Here is a 14,885-nt window from a genome sequence, read left to right as displayed (position 1 = left end):
GAGAGACAGAGCATGAACGGGGGAGGGTCAGAGAGAAAGAGGGAGACACAGAATCTGAAACAGGCTCCAGGCTCTGAGCTGTCAGCACAGAGCCCGACGCGGGGCTCGAACTCACGAACCGCGAGATCATGACCTGAGCCAAAGTCGGACGCTTAACCGACTGAGCCACCCAGGCGCCCCAAAATTCACCCATTTTAAGGGTACAGTTGGATGAGTTTTGGTGTAGCCACACCAACAACCAAGGTCCGGTTGGCTTCTTTATGCCCTTTGTTCCTGATCCTCTCCCCTGAATCCAGACCCCCATTGATCTGCCTTCTCTGAGTGCTTTCTTGCCTTTTCTGGAATTTTCTATAAATGGAATCGTACAGTCCGTGTCATTGAGTGCATCAATATTTTGTTCCTTTTTATGGTGACATGTGTTATGGGCAGAGACAGGGCCTGGGGAAACACCAAACCCAGATGAAGCAGGCTGTCCTCTGCCCCCAGGTGGTTCTGAGTCATCTTTGCAGAGGATCTGTGGTCCCTCAAAGCGATGGGCTCCACGGACAGTGACAGTGGACCTCCTAGGGCTTCTAAGTGCCACCCACAAACAAAGCCAAGAGCTTCACATAAATTGTGTAGACTATCTCATGTAATCAAGTCAACAGCCCTCAGAGGTAGGACCCTTCTGTGACATTCTAAATTCATTTGAACCGTGAGTGGAGACTTGTTTAATTTAGTAAGGTTTAAAAAAAAAAAAATTTAATGTTTGTTTATTTTTGAGACACAGAGAGACAGAGAGCAAGCGGGGAAGGGGCAGAAAGAGAGGGAGACAGAATCCGAAGCAGGCTCCAGGCTCTGAGCTGTCAGCACAGACCCCGATGCGGGGCTCGAACTCACGAACCGTGAGATCATGACCTGAGCTGAAGTCAGACGCTTCACTGACTGAGTCACCCAGGTGTTCCTAGTGAGTTTTATTCAGTCAAATTTTTTTTGTCCTCAATGACCAAAATTATTTTAAGTCATGGTACCACACTGGAAAATATTTTTAAATAAAATTCAGGATGCCGTTTAATCTGTTCCTTTCGAGTCTTTCTTCAAACGTGGGTGAATCGGCAAATACCATTTGCTCCAGCCTGAGTAACTGGAGTTTAAGAAAATGGTGGCAAGGACAGTGAAAAAGCCAGCCAAAAAGGGAAATTAAATGAGTTGGGGAGATGCCTAACTGCAAAGAAACTCACCCGTCAAACAATGTAAATATCCCTGGGTGTAGGAAGCAACATCCAAAAACTGCACCTGAATTAGTGTTATTAAAACAGCCTTAACTTTCTCGGTATCATCTTGCTTATATTTGAGTCACATTACAAAGACTTTTATCTGGTTGTAGAGAAGCTGTTTTAAATTTTCCAAGCAGATAAATGATAGGATTCACCTCTGAAAGCAACGGGGTACAGAATTAGGTGTGTTTTATACCCCAATCAGCTCCTCGGCACGTTTTGAATGAAAGGGCCCAAGCTTTACGGAATTAATCTACTATATTCTAGCCATCGGTTCATTCCAGCAGGAACTGCACTTCTATCGTAGGTTGACCTTTACAGATTTTTATTTCTTTGATTATATCACGAGTTTTAGTGGTACCATTCCCCTGTACAAACCCAAGATATTATACTAATAATAAAGCAAAAACAGCAGAGAACCAAGCTCGTGCTATTATCAGGCAGAGGGGAGACCCAGGCTGGTGTACATCTTAGAGAATAACCACAGTTTTGGTGACAACAGTACTCTCGGATGAGACAGTCCAGGCCGTGAAGCTGGAGGAAGGGGTCATGAGCCAAATACAGGGGGGGCTTCTGGAAGCCGGAAAGGGCAAGGAAACGGCTTCTCTGCTGGAGCCCCCAAAAGGAACACAGCTTTGCCAACACCTTGACTCTAGCCCTCTAAGACGCATTTTGGACTTCCGACTTCCAGAACTGTAAGAGACTAAGTTTTGGTATTTCGAGCCACTAAGCTCTAAGCACTAAGTGGTCTTTTGTCACCACAGCCACAGGAGTCATACGCCGTGTCTGCAGAACCACTAACAGCTCTCTCACTCTTCTCTGTGACCAAAAATTAATTTCTGGGATGATAATCATCAATCTCTAAGTTACCACGTCAACTTGTCCATAAGACATCCAGGTTCTGGGCTAAGGCGCAAGGGACAGGGCTCAACGTCGCAGAGATCGTCACCGCTGGTCAGTCTGAGATGAAGGGCTTGGCATTGGCGTTTTCAGACAGATCCTGCTTTTTAAGACATAAACCACCAGAGCTATCCCTTCTCTTCCCCAAGGCAGTGCCGTGTTTATGAATGTGTTTATCACCTCTTATCAGCCATTTATCTCACATTTAGCTAAAACGTTTTCAATCAAGTTGCGATATTCCTTGACTTCACTCTGAATCTCTTCCATTCAGGTCTGTGAGAACTCCTGACATCCGAAGCTTGACTACCACGTTTCCATAGCAACGGGAAAAAGAAAAAGAAAAAGAGAAAAAACAACCATCCAAGTCTGAAGATTGCAGTTTACAGCTCTCGAACTTCACAACTAGGCCTCAATTGTTCCAGATTTTTGTTTTCTTTGCGATACCACTGGGTCTGTTCTTCACCATTCTGGCAGAATCTTCCTTTCTCCTTTAATTAGCAGAATCTTCTGAATTTCCCTGAACGTTGAAAGATCATGGCGTATAACTTGACCTTCTGGGAGCAGGGAGCAGGAACAATGACTACTTTTTCTGATGTGTTGCCATGTTGCTAGTCAGCTTTCCACACATACAGCTTCGTCTGTGGGTTAGTATTTGTACATGTGTGAGTATCTGTATGTGTATATACACAGTATTTATAGAGAGAAACTATACAGAAGGAGCCTAGTTTTGATATTGAGAGGTTACACACAAAAAAAGGATGGAAGTGATGCAGCTGCCCCCCCGCCCAGGGCCTCAGCATCAAGCTGGGCATTAGTACAGACCCCAGAGCCGACGCTCCTGCGCGGTCCCGTTCGGTCCGAACACTGCCACGACCAGCCAGGCAGGTCTGCAGAGAGGGAGAGCACAGACAGAAGTCCTTCCTCTCCAGTAAAGGATTGCAACCAATTTTTCACTGCCATCCTATGCCGTGATCCTCAGAAAAAGCGGAGAGGAACAGAGCAGCAAACTTTACCATCAAACGCCAAGAAAAGGGCTCAAGTATTATTTCGTGGGCATCTGTCTGCATTTGTACGTGTCCTGAATCCAGTCCCACGGATTCTTAGGAGGACACGGATCATGGCGGAGAATCTCTCTCTCCCCGATGTACGTACAGTTGCACGTCTCATGGTGGGGGTCCTACGTGCACGGGAGGCAGTCAGCAGGAACCGCGTGTATACACATATATGCCCACATGTATAGACATACCTTTATGCACATACACACTGTTTGTTTCATATATACAGGCGTAAAATAGACTAAACACAGGTAGTTTTAAAAGTACCCTTTTGTGTGAACCGACTACCGTTGTTTGCAAACCTGAAAATAAAAGATGTTCATTATGTATGAGAAGTAATTGATTTTTATTCTGTGAGCATGTAAAACTAAGAGAAAAGCTAGAACCCGTACTAAGATGATCTTCTCGTTGATAAACTGTAGAGAACCATCCAAGCTCACGCCAAATTTTTCTATCAGACAAAACTAGTGACAGCCCGTGGCTTCTTATTAGAGCTCGCCACAAACTAGGGTAAGGTAAGTGTCTTAGCATATTTTAATACAGTTGCTTACTAAAGGTTTTAACCACACGCACACACGTGCACACACATGCACACCCACGCTTTCTTACGCAATCTACGTTTGCACCTGTGTTTTTCAGTTCGCCTTCGATAGGAAGTAGGAGTCCTTTGTTGTCTTTATTGTAGTGAAATTATGCAGATAGAGTTCCATATATTGTATTTGTTTCAATAGTAAGTCTTTTTGGAGCATATAGAATGCAGAGATTTTTTTTTCCATTAAAATAAATGGGTATTGGTGGTTAAAACGGCTGGACAGTAGCTCTTCTCTGATTTCTATGTTGTGTCTGATGTTGCCGATACGAGGTCTTGCCTTAGTGCGGGTTCACATTTTTTGACTGGTCATTTGGGGTTCCCCGTACACCTCCTGTTAGTGGAGAGTGCGTCTGTAAAGCCAGAAGCACGCACTCACAGCCTGGGCAACGCACTCATCCTGTCCATCCTATGAACGATTTGAGCATCTTGCAGTCGGCTGTGAAGACGACCACATACTCAGGAGCGAGATCATCCTCACCTTGATGACTGCATGACACACAGTCACAACCATGCACCTACAGTCCCAGAGCATGGGTGTGTTTCTCTTGAACGAGCCCGGTGGTCAGTCAGAAGGTGCTACATCCCAAATATGGCAGATAGGTTGTCCACCAGGGGCATGGAGTGGGCCCAGGGGCAGGGGACCCAAGCCTGCACGCTCACACTTCACGAGATTTCCTCTTCGGGCTTTATAGCACGCAGGCTCGGGTCTCCCTGGCGAACCTCCCTTCCGGCTTCCTGCAAGGCGGGGCGAGAATGCTCACGCCGGAAACGAGCTGAGGAGCATCTTCAGACGGCCAGGTGGGCGGCAGCCTGGCCCAGAGGCTAGCTAACCAGCCATCAGAAAGCTCACCCTCCTTCATGAACCTGGACTATCCCCCGGGAGAAATACGGCTGTCGAGTGGCCCATTCACTGAAACGAACAAGTCTCCTCTCTCAAGCCTCTCCCGCACTTTGCAAATCAAACCCTTGGCTTAACTTGGCTTAGGACACCGGAAAAGAGGAATCAAGTGCATACTTCCTTAGCAAGTAGAATATGCCTTAATTTTCCCCTACTTAAGTACACCCCCTGTCCCCAGAGTTCTCATCAGGACAGACGGATTTCTAGAGTGTAGTTCTTTCTAATCCTTAAAAAAAAAAAAAAAAAAAAAGAAAGACCAACTCTTTGAAACCAAAGTGGTAGCATTTCCTGAACTGCAGAATGTTTTCTAACTTGCTAGAACACATTTACATTGTTCATTGAAATCAAAGCATCTCATTATTACCAATGCATTTTATTTTAGTCTGAGTTATTAAAAACCAAAAAAACTAAGAGCCAGAAATTGCTTTTCTCGATCGCTGAGCACAAAACCGAGGATTTTATTTCCGCTGAGTAGACAGTCACACTTTCTCCACTGTTTTATTAATACATCAACCACCTTGATTAAAAATCTTTCCTCCCCGCTTTACACACGGTAACTTATTTCTGGTAATTTGTTTCAACAAAAACGCGCGACCATTTTCTAATTTCGAAAAAAGTTACCTTCAACACTGCCTCTTCCTCCAAATGCACATCGTTTCACGTGGATGTACCTGCCGTGACTCTTGGCTTGCCCAAGGTAAGTGGCCTCCAGAATGACAACCCAGCCCATTTTGCTCCGGGGCACCTGTGGTTCCCACTGGCCACAGTGCCCCTCCCAACCGTGCAGTAAAACCACACAAAGTGTCTCCCTCAGACCAGAAAACCCTAGTCTGAAGCCTCAGTTAGCAGGGCTATCCATCCAGACCGAGCAAATAGACCTGCTGCTAGTTCTTAGTTCTAAGAGCTTTCGGTCAAGAACTGTGAACACCATTCTCAATTCATACTGAAGCTTAGAAATGTCTACTGCGCGAGATAGACTCTTCTTCAGTATTCCCTCCTTTCCCTCCCATGGCTTGTGTGAAGGTACATGAGGGACTCCCACAAGGTTAATTAGATATCTCAGGTAGCCCAAAGTACACTTGTGTCCTCCCAAGTACCCAGTCATGCCCAAACCAACGGAGGGGAGGGAGAGCCAAGGGAGAAAGAGGGTAGGGCGTTCAGGAATTTGCCCTGAGCTCAGCTACAGACAAACTAAAGTATCTCCAAGCACTTCTATTTTTTTCTAATTTTTTTTAATGTTTTAATTTTGTTTTAATGTTGTTTAATGAACATTAACCTCTTCATGTCAAGTTTTCTGAGGCACTAACCGACAGGTGAATCACACCAAGATAAAGGTGAGCACTGAGAAAGAATGACCTAGCTGTTGTGTTTAACCACTGAGTAATAATTAAATCGTCGCCATTTCCACCACCGTCACCATCATCAATGTTCTGGCTGCATCTTTCACAAAGATGATGCATCCGTCTTCTTAACTGCCTGTTGAGAGTTGGAACTTATCATAAAATGGTGGTTAGATGCTTTCATAATAGTTCATCCACAGCAACAAACACTTCTTTTGTACGTAAAATGTGTTGCCCTTCTTAGATCTCCTATTGCTGATGGATTAGCCCACTACTGGAAAAAAAAATGCTGTAGCGTTGACTGTGTTTATATCGAAGCATATACAAAATATGTAGACACAGAAGAAAAGGGTGGGATCGAGCCTGTGAACAAGGACTTCAGATAAGAACTTTAATTGCATAACTGAAGAATAAGCCTATGAGCAGAAACAACTTAGATATTCATCAAACTCAGTAAGCAGAAAAGTCTCTTCCTATCGCTCGTGCTACATCGCTATCATCATATTAATCATTGGAGGGCTGCTGAGCTTGATAAGCCTTTGAACCATTTTGTTGGGCTTGCGCCAGCTGGTTGGTAGGGATTTGGTGAAAAGAAGCAGGTGTAGTAAGACCACAATAAATTTCACCATGAAGCTATGAAGCCTTTGAGAAAGTGGCTTTTAGAAGCACTATAAGTATAAGCTGAAAATTTCCATTTTCTGCTGCTTTTTTCAAAGCTTTTCCTTTAGAAAGCAAAGTCATTCTTTATCTATAATATACATAGATTTAGATTATTGAAGAGTTGGAAATGAAGGCCATATGAAAAATAGTCTGTGATGTCATACCCACATCAACACCGTTCTGGTGGTAAATATTATGTATCCTCGCAAGATAAAAATTTTCAAAAATTTCAAACAGATTTTTATCATAAACACTCAAAAGGGATAAAAGTGTATCACTTTAAAATGTTTAATTCTATGGTAGTGCCGTTCCTTTGGGCTCGAGCTGCTGAATTGCTCAGGGTCTCAGAGAGGTAAATCAGCGTTTTATTTACCATGTAGTTGCATAGAAACTTGTAACTTATTTGTGAAATATTTAAATAAAGGTTATCTGGGATTTTTAAGTGTGTCCTCGGTCTTAGACTGTCTTTAGTACAGTTTCAACACAGTGACAGAGCAAAAGGGATATTTGTTTAAATGGTGCTCTGGATGGCCTATAATGTTGAAAGGCCAAGGCTAAAACCAAGTGCTGCCTTCCTGAAGTTAATTCTTCCCCCTTCCTCGTTCATAACAGTCAGATCCCTCTGATTTGAGAAAAACAGATAGATGATACATGATAGATAGATGATAGATAGATAATAGATGATAGATAATAGATACATGATAGATGATTGATAAGATAGATGATAGATGATAGATTGATAAGATAGATGATAGAATAATAGATTGGGTGGATATAGATATGGGGATAAGTATATACATAGATAAATGGATACAGATGATGGGCAGACAGAGACAGATATAGATAGACAAAGATAAGGGAGAGATTGAGAGAGAAATGGATAGAAACAAACCAGATTGATTGATTGATTGATTGATGATAGAAAGCAAGCAGGATTCCTTTAGGGAGGTCCTTAACAAAAGAGAAGAAAGGTGGTAATATTTAATAAGTGCCTCCTACGTGGGGTGCCTGGGTGACTCAATCGGTTAAGTGTCCGACTTCAGCTCAGGTCATGATCTCACGGTTCATGGGTTCGAGCCCAGCGTCGGGCTCTGTGCTGACAGCTCAGAGCCTGGAGCCTTCTTCCGATTCTGTGTCTCCCTCTCTCTGCCCCTCCCCCACTCGCACTCTGTCTCTCTCTCTCTCTCTCTCTCTCTCAAAAATAAATGAACATTTTAAAAAAATGTAAATAACTGCCTCCTACAGACCAGATAATTTACATATGTAGGTAGGTAGGTATTTACATTTGTAAGTATGTAGGTAGGTATACACCTATTATACATATGTAATTTATATGGAAAATCATTATACGTTACGTATATCATATAATTCATGGAATGTTGGAATAGACCTTGTCTCCACTGTACAATGATAAGAGGGGGCTCACGAGTTAAAACGATCTCATGCTGGGTCTTGCCTAGTGAGCTGCGTGCGTGACTCCAGCACGGGCGCTTTTCCACTCTACCCTGAGACAGCACCACCCACCTGTCACCCGGAAGAAACCACCGAGGCCGTACCCTCACACACAGTACGTGAAATTGATGGTGACGAGACAATCTGGCAGGACAGGGTGAGTGAAGCTGAAGAAAACCGAACCTGCAAGTCAGAGTCTTCCTGAAACGTCTCCTTCCTCCCCGGGGCATCTGTCTCCGGGAAATTGCTAGTTTGGGTAAATAAATAGGAAAGCGATTCCTTGGCAGCCAATCATGGAGACGCTAATTCGGAAAATTGCCACAAATGAGCATGAGAAACGTAAACTGACACTTCAAACCCAAAGCAAACCCTTCCCTCCGGAGGGTTACTGGTACCTCGAATGCTTGTCCTGTACAAAAGGGGTATTGGGAACCTGCAGAAATTCCCCACTGTCCTTCTGGAGATATGTCCCCAAGGAAAATGGGTTCGACGTTCCAGTGTTACAATTGTCACATTGGTAGGGTGGTTCAGCAAATATGTCCTCCTGCTTCCCCTTCCCAAAGGATGGAAAGATGTGCAATTTCACAGCAAGCACCACCCCTTTCCCCTTTGCTCCCCTGTCTTCTCTGAGGCCAGCAGCTGCTGAACTTTAATCCTGTAAGAACATCTTCACGATTGAACCATGTCTCTCTACGACCTCTGCAAATCCCGCCATCCCAATGCACCCGTCCTACCAAGGGCAACTACAGTTTTAAACTGTATAATTTTAAATTGATAATTTTTGCTTAAATTCATGTATTCCCAAGAAAATTGTATATTCTTACCATGAATGAAAAGCCAGTATCCCTTGGGATGCACTAAAGTAACAATGAAAGTCAACAGCAAAATGGCAGAACGAGAGATACCTGTCCTTGTATGTCTCCCCATCCACCCGCGCCCAACCCCGCCATAGAAACACCAATTTTAACCTCCATTCACAGATGAGAACATGTTTTGGGGAGCCCAGAATATGCCTGAATGTTCCAGCATTTCAGTGGTGCAAAAACAACAACAACAACAACAACAACAACAACAACAGAGGAGAGATGCATTGAAGAGATAAGAGTCACTTTACCCCTCCCCCAAGGCAGCCCAGCTCAGGGCTGAGACCTCCAAATCCACATTTCTTCTCTGCCCCCAAAATGTTGCTTCCCAGCTTTGCGGGACACTGCCACTCATGTCTCGTCCTGCCAAGAACACCGAGGGGATCAGCACAGCCGAAGGGTCTGGGGACAGCTAGCAGCAGAGAAAAGGGGGTGGGTGGGGTGGGAAGTTTACAGCACCGACAGATCTTAACAACTGGCCACCGGTCCAACTGCCTGGCCCACACAGTCTCCATCAAGAGTGCTGCTCACAGACAGAGGGAGGGCTCTCCAAAAATTAAAAATGGAAGTCATATGTTATCCAGCAACCCCACTTCTGGGTACTTACCCAAAGAAACTGAAACCAGGATCTTGGAGAGATCACTGGGCTCCCATGTTCATTGCCACAGTGTTGACAAATAGCCAAGGTCAGGGGCGCCTGGGTGGCTCAGTCTGTTGAGCATCCGACTTCGTTTCAGGTCATCATCTCATGGGTTCATGGGGTCAAGCCCCGCGTCAGGCTCTGTGCTGACAGCTTGGAGCCTGGAGGCTGCTTCGGATTCTGTGTCTCCTTCTCTCTCTGCCCCTCCCATGCTCCTGCTCTGTGTCTCTCTGTCTCTCAATAGTAAATAAACGGTTTTAAAAAAAATGTATAAAAAACGTGCCAAGGGGTGCCTGGGTGGCTCAGTCAGTTAAGCGTCTGACTTCAGCTCAGGTCAGGATCTCATGGTTCATGAGTTCAAGCCCCACATCAGGCTCTGTGCTGACATGACAGCTCAGAGCCTGGAGCCTGCTTCGGATTCTGTGTCTCCCTCTCTCTCTGCCCTTCCTCTGATTGCGCTCTCTCTCTCTCTCTCTCTCTCAAAAATAAACATTAAAAATTTTGTTGAAAAACGTGCCAACCTAAGTGTTTAGTGTTCTTACCACACAAATAAAAATCATGAATAATAATAATAGAGGAGGCAAGAGGAAACTTTGGGAGGTGATGGGTATCTTTATGATCTCGACGGTGATGGTTTCGTGGGCGTATTGTTATCCCCAAATTCATCGAGTTGAATGCATTAAAAAGTACAGCTTTTTACATGGCACTCATACCTCAATAAAGTGGTTTTAAAAAATAATAAAATAGGGTGCCTGGGTGGTTCAGTCGGGTGAGGGTCAGACTCTTGATTTCGGCTGAGGTCATGATCTCATGGTTCGTGGGATCCAGCGCCAAACCTGCTTGGGATTCTCTGTCTCCCTCTCTCTCTGCCCCTCTCTCTCTCTCTTTTATAATAATAAAATAAATGCAATGAAAACCAAGAAGATAATTACCTGTTAGCTAGACATGATGTGCACTGAAGGTCTGGGCAAGATACTCCCCTGTGTGAAAAGGAGAGATGACCTAGCTTTAGCCGGGACTCAGACTCAGGTACACCCCACAGGGATCCTGCACCTTTCGCCAGCAAAGTGAAATGAGGAAGGACTGAAAAACTGCCTCCCAGGTGAGTCTCACTCGTGCAGACCACGCCCTCGAACCATCCAGAATCACCTCCATACATTTTGATAGAAAGGAAACACGCAAAATTGTGTGAATAGAAGGGAGCGTCTCAGATCCAGTAACTGAAGGCGACGTGTCCCCCTCTTTCTAGAACCCTGGCTCTTGAGTGGTAGCACAGAACGGCACAGGGGCACCTTATCGGAGTGGTTTTGTTTTCCTTCCCCGCCCCCCCCACCCCCCACTCCCCACTTTTATATGCTGGGAGGAAGGCGTCCACGGGCAGGGGCGGGGCAAGTGGAGGAGGCGAGTTCCCGGAGCGGGTTGAGGGGTCCAGGGCCCAGCGCCCCACGGGAGACCGACACCTGTTCTGGAGGCAGACAGGGCTGGAATGATGCCCGGGCGGGTACTTATGTGACGGTAGGACACAGGTGATGATAGTCTCTATTGTCCCTGGAAAACAGAATGCAAGGTTATCCGCTGAGGTTGAAGGAAGGAAACCCTGGGCTGGGAGAGACCGGGGAGCTTTGGAGCGTCCACGCAAGGCTGGGGGCTGGCGCGCCCAGGCCCCCCGTGGACGCGGCGGCACAGCCGGCCCTGGGGCAGGGGGTGCTCCCGCGCGGCCGCATGGGACAACCGGACAGCCGGACAGCCGGGGAGAAAAGCAGAGCAGGCGAACAGCAGCTCAGACCAGCGTTGGGCCTATGGCGCCGAAGCAGGTGCAGACAGGGAGAAGGTGAGTGGCAGGTTCTCCAGGGGCCTGCGGGGACCGCTCCGTCTCTGCTTACAGGGCACACGCAGCGTCTCACTGCCCGGTGACCACCCTCGTGCAGGGACACCTGCCCCGATGCAAGGCCCGGGGAAGGAGGGGCGCAGGGCCAAACCGTCCTGAGAAGGGGGAAAGGGAATGACTTCAGTTACGCAATTCATCTACACAGATCTTTTTTTTTTTTAATCAAGGTTTAAACGAGGATTGTTCAAAGCTGCATTTTTAAAGGTTAACTACTTGTGCCTTACACATAATTCAATAGTTTTGCTAATGGAACGGTATTCAGTTATGTTCAGTATGTCAACCTCACAGAGTAAGTGTATCAGCCACGACTATAAATCAGGGAAATTTTTGTGTAAAGCAGCTTCTTAAAAGACCTTGGTCTCTGGGTCACCTGGGGGGCTCAGTCGGTTGAGTGTCTGACTTTGGCTCAGGTCGTGATCTCACAGTTCATGGGTTCAAGTCCCGCATCAGGCTCTGTGCTGACCTATCAGAGCCTGGAGCCTGCTTCGGATTCTGTGTCTCCCTCTCTTTCTGCCCCTTCCCAGCTTGTGTGTGTGCTCTCTCTCTCTCTCTCTCTCTAAGAAATAAACATTTTTTAAAAATTTATTTAAAAAATTAAAGTGGTCTTTTATAAAAGACCTTGGTCTCCACACAAAAAAAGTATGCCGTCTTTCTGCTTAAGTGCAAAAAAAAAAAAAAAAAAAAAAAAGGCTCCCTTAGACGGTGTCAAGTTTGTTTGCTGTTTATGTAAAAGAACTTTTCAATCAGAATGAAAAGGACTCAAGTCTCCTGCAGGAACACACACACACACACACACACGCACACCAAAACTGTAGGTCCTCATGCTAATTCCCATTCTGTGTTGCTCACAGCCATAAGCCAAATCTGGCTACAAATCCAGAGTGTGGGTATCCAGGCTTCTGTGCAGAGTGGGGGAGCCCCAATAATTGGGGCAAGAAGCAAGAAGGCCTGAAATCCTACCCAGCCTTGGCTGCTCTCCAGCTAAATTATCCCAGAGCTTTATGTAGACACTTTATAAAATACGGTGTGGGATGCAGATTTCACGTGGTGTAACTTTACCAGCTGCTTTGGGTTGAATTGGGTTCCCCCGCCCCTTCCAGAAAAAAAGACATGTTGAAATCCTAACCCCTAATACCTCAGAATGTAACTTATTTGGAAACAGGGTCTCTGCAGGGGTAATTAGGCATAATGAGGTCATACTGGAACAGGCCGGGTCCCCAATCCAGCATGACTGGTGACCTTCTAAGGAGAGGACACACCCAGGGAGGAGCCCATGTGAAGAGACGGAGGCAGAGATGGGCAGGTGCATCTATGAGCTAAGGGCCACCAAGCATTGCCAGCAACCACCAGAAGCTGGGAGAGAGGCACCAACACCTTGCCACCCTGCTTTCAGACTCCTGGTCTCCAGAGCTGTGGGAATATAAATGTCTGTTGTTTTAAGCCACCCAGTGGGTGGTACTTTGTTCCAGCAGGCCCAGGAAACCTATCCAATGTCAATGGATAGGCCAATGTCAATATATCCAGAGGAATAGTCTCAAGGAATGCCCCAACTGAAAATAAATTCATACTTGAAGACAGAGTCAACAGAATTCTAGGCAACGTCCATAGATCCTTCTAAAGCGACTAGTTCTCAACTGAGGGCAACTCCCCCCAACCCCTGGAGACAGTGGGCAGTATCTAGAGTATCTAGAAGTGGAAGCATCTAGCAGGCAGACGTCAGAGAAGCTGTTCGGCATCCTACAATGTACAGGGCACGCCGCACCCCCACCCACCCACCCACAGCAACGGAGAATTATGACCCAAAATGCCAAAGGTGCCGCTGTTGTGCAACATTGCTTCTAAACTCGGGCAACTCAGAGAATTCTAGAATGATAGAAAAAGGAGAAGGTAGAGTCAGAAAGCCCTGGGCTCACGTCTTGTCTCTTACTTCCTAATGTGACCACCCGGCTTAAGAGCCTTAGCCTCTCCAGTCCGTTTTCTCAAAATTGGAAAATGGTTGTAATCATATCACAGGGTTCTTCTGAGGATTAGAACACAGAGAGGTGTTTATTTTAAGTAATCAGGTAAAGTACCAACCACATAGCAGTTAACAACCAAATACAGAGGTTTGCCCCTTTGTCATGGGAAAGAAAGTCTGGGGTAGGGTGGAAAGGGAGGTGGTGGGCAGAGGCGAGGAGACACGAGTGGGTGAAGTCAGGGGGCAGAGCTGGTGAAGAGAGCTGAGTCTTACCCTCCCCATGGCCAGCCCCCCACCCCAGGTTTTTTACAGATGCTGGGGGGGGGGGGGCCTACAGCCTTCTCTGCAGCTAAAATCAAGCTGCAGCTGAGCCCCACAGTCCTTAAATTAGCTACCCAATGTGAACAGTTGCTGGAACATGACAGGCCTTCAGTCCCAGGACTCACCTACCCACTTGTTAATGAGGCCCAATCCCAAGACCACCTGTGAGGCTGGAACTCAAGGTCCCAACTCAGCAGCAGCCCCCTCCTTAAACACCCAAATCCAGCCTCTGAACCCCGCCGCTGCCCCCACCTCGACCACTCAACAGCATGGGCCATGATGTTGAATGAAAGGAGCCGGGCGCTAGGGAGAGCTTCCGTCTGGTTCCACTCACACGACGTGGAAACACAGGAGACACGATTGTGCCCCTCGTGGGTGGGTGGGCTGAGGGGTGATAGCAAAGGGGCTGAGGTGAGGGGCTTCCTAGAGGCCGGTCATGTTTCCTGCCCTGGAGCTGGTGAACAGGTTAACTCGGTGAAAAGTCACTTGGGATTTCGGCACCATCCAGATCGTACGTTATGCTGCAAAGTGAAAAACAACCTGCCCAAATGCGCCAAATGTGCAGCACCTCCACTGGACCCTCCTGGGGAGAAGGAGGAACGCTGGGGTCTAGGGTGTGACCAGGCCTGCAGCTGGGCATTGGGTGCATGGTGGGCGTGCCTCTCACACCCGGGGCCTCAGTTTTCGGGCTCCAGTGACCCGACCCCCTTCTCCCTACTCGGTGGTTGCAGGGTTTTGTTGGGAGGGCAGGCGGTGGCACAGTCCTGGGCTTGGGACCTCGCAGGCGCCCAGTAAGTGCGTCCCAACAGGCCAAACAAAACAGCATGGCCTTTAACGGCAGCCTGGGAAAAGGCCAAGATCACCATCCCCTCCCGCGGTCTCCAGGACAGGGCCTGTCCCCTTTTCTCCACCCGGGCTCAGTGCGGGGCGGGGCCTCCAGGGGCGGGGCCTCGCTTGGAACGGAAACGCGAGAACGCAGACCCTCCCTTCCGGCCCGTGCCGCGAACTACGATTCCCACAACGCCTCGCGGTCCCGCGGCCTGCCTCCGTCTCGCGAGAGGAG

General features: G+C 47.1%; 1 protein-coding gene across 1 annotated transcript in view; it reads left to right on the top strand.

Annotated features, from left to right (window-relative positions):
• CDH13 (cadherin 13) overlaps positions 1 to 3,546 on the top strand; it is a 1,031,871-nt gene extending 1,028,325 nt beyond the window's left edge. Inside the window, exon 14 of the mRNA XM_030298915.2 lies at positions 2,428 to 3,546. Coding sequence (XP_030154775.1) covers positions 2,428 to 2,435 — 8 coding nt within the window. The 3' untranslated portion in view covers positions 2,436 to 3,546. The remainder of the gene's footprint in view (positions 1 to 2,427) is intronic.
• Positions 3,547 to 14,885: the final 11,339 nt, after the last annotated feature.

This window comes from Lynx canadensis, chromosome E2 (genome assembly GCF_007474595.2).
Source record: "Lynx canadensis isolate LIC74 chromosome E2, mLynCan4.pri.v2, whole genome shotgun sequence".
NCBI classification, from domain to species: Eukaryota; Metazoa; Chordata; class Mammalia; order Carnivora; family Felidae; genus Lynx; species Lynx canadensis.
The sequence above is the reverse complement of the archived record's forward strand: the minus strand, read 5'-3'. Positions and strand labels throughout refer to the sequence as shown.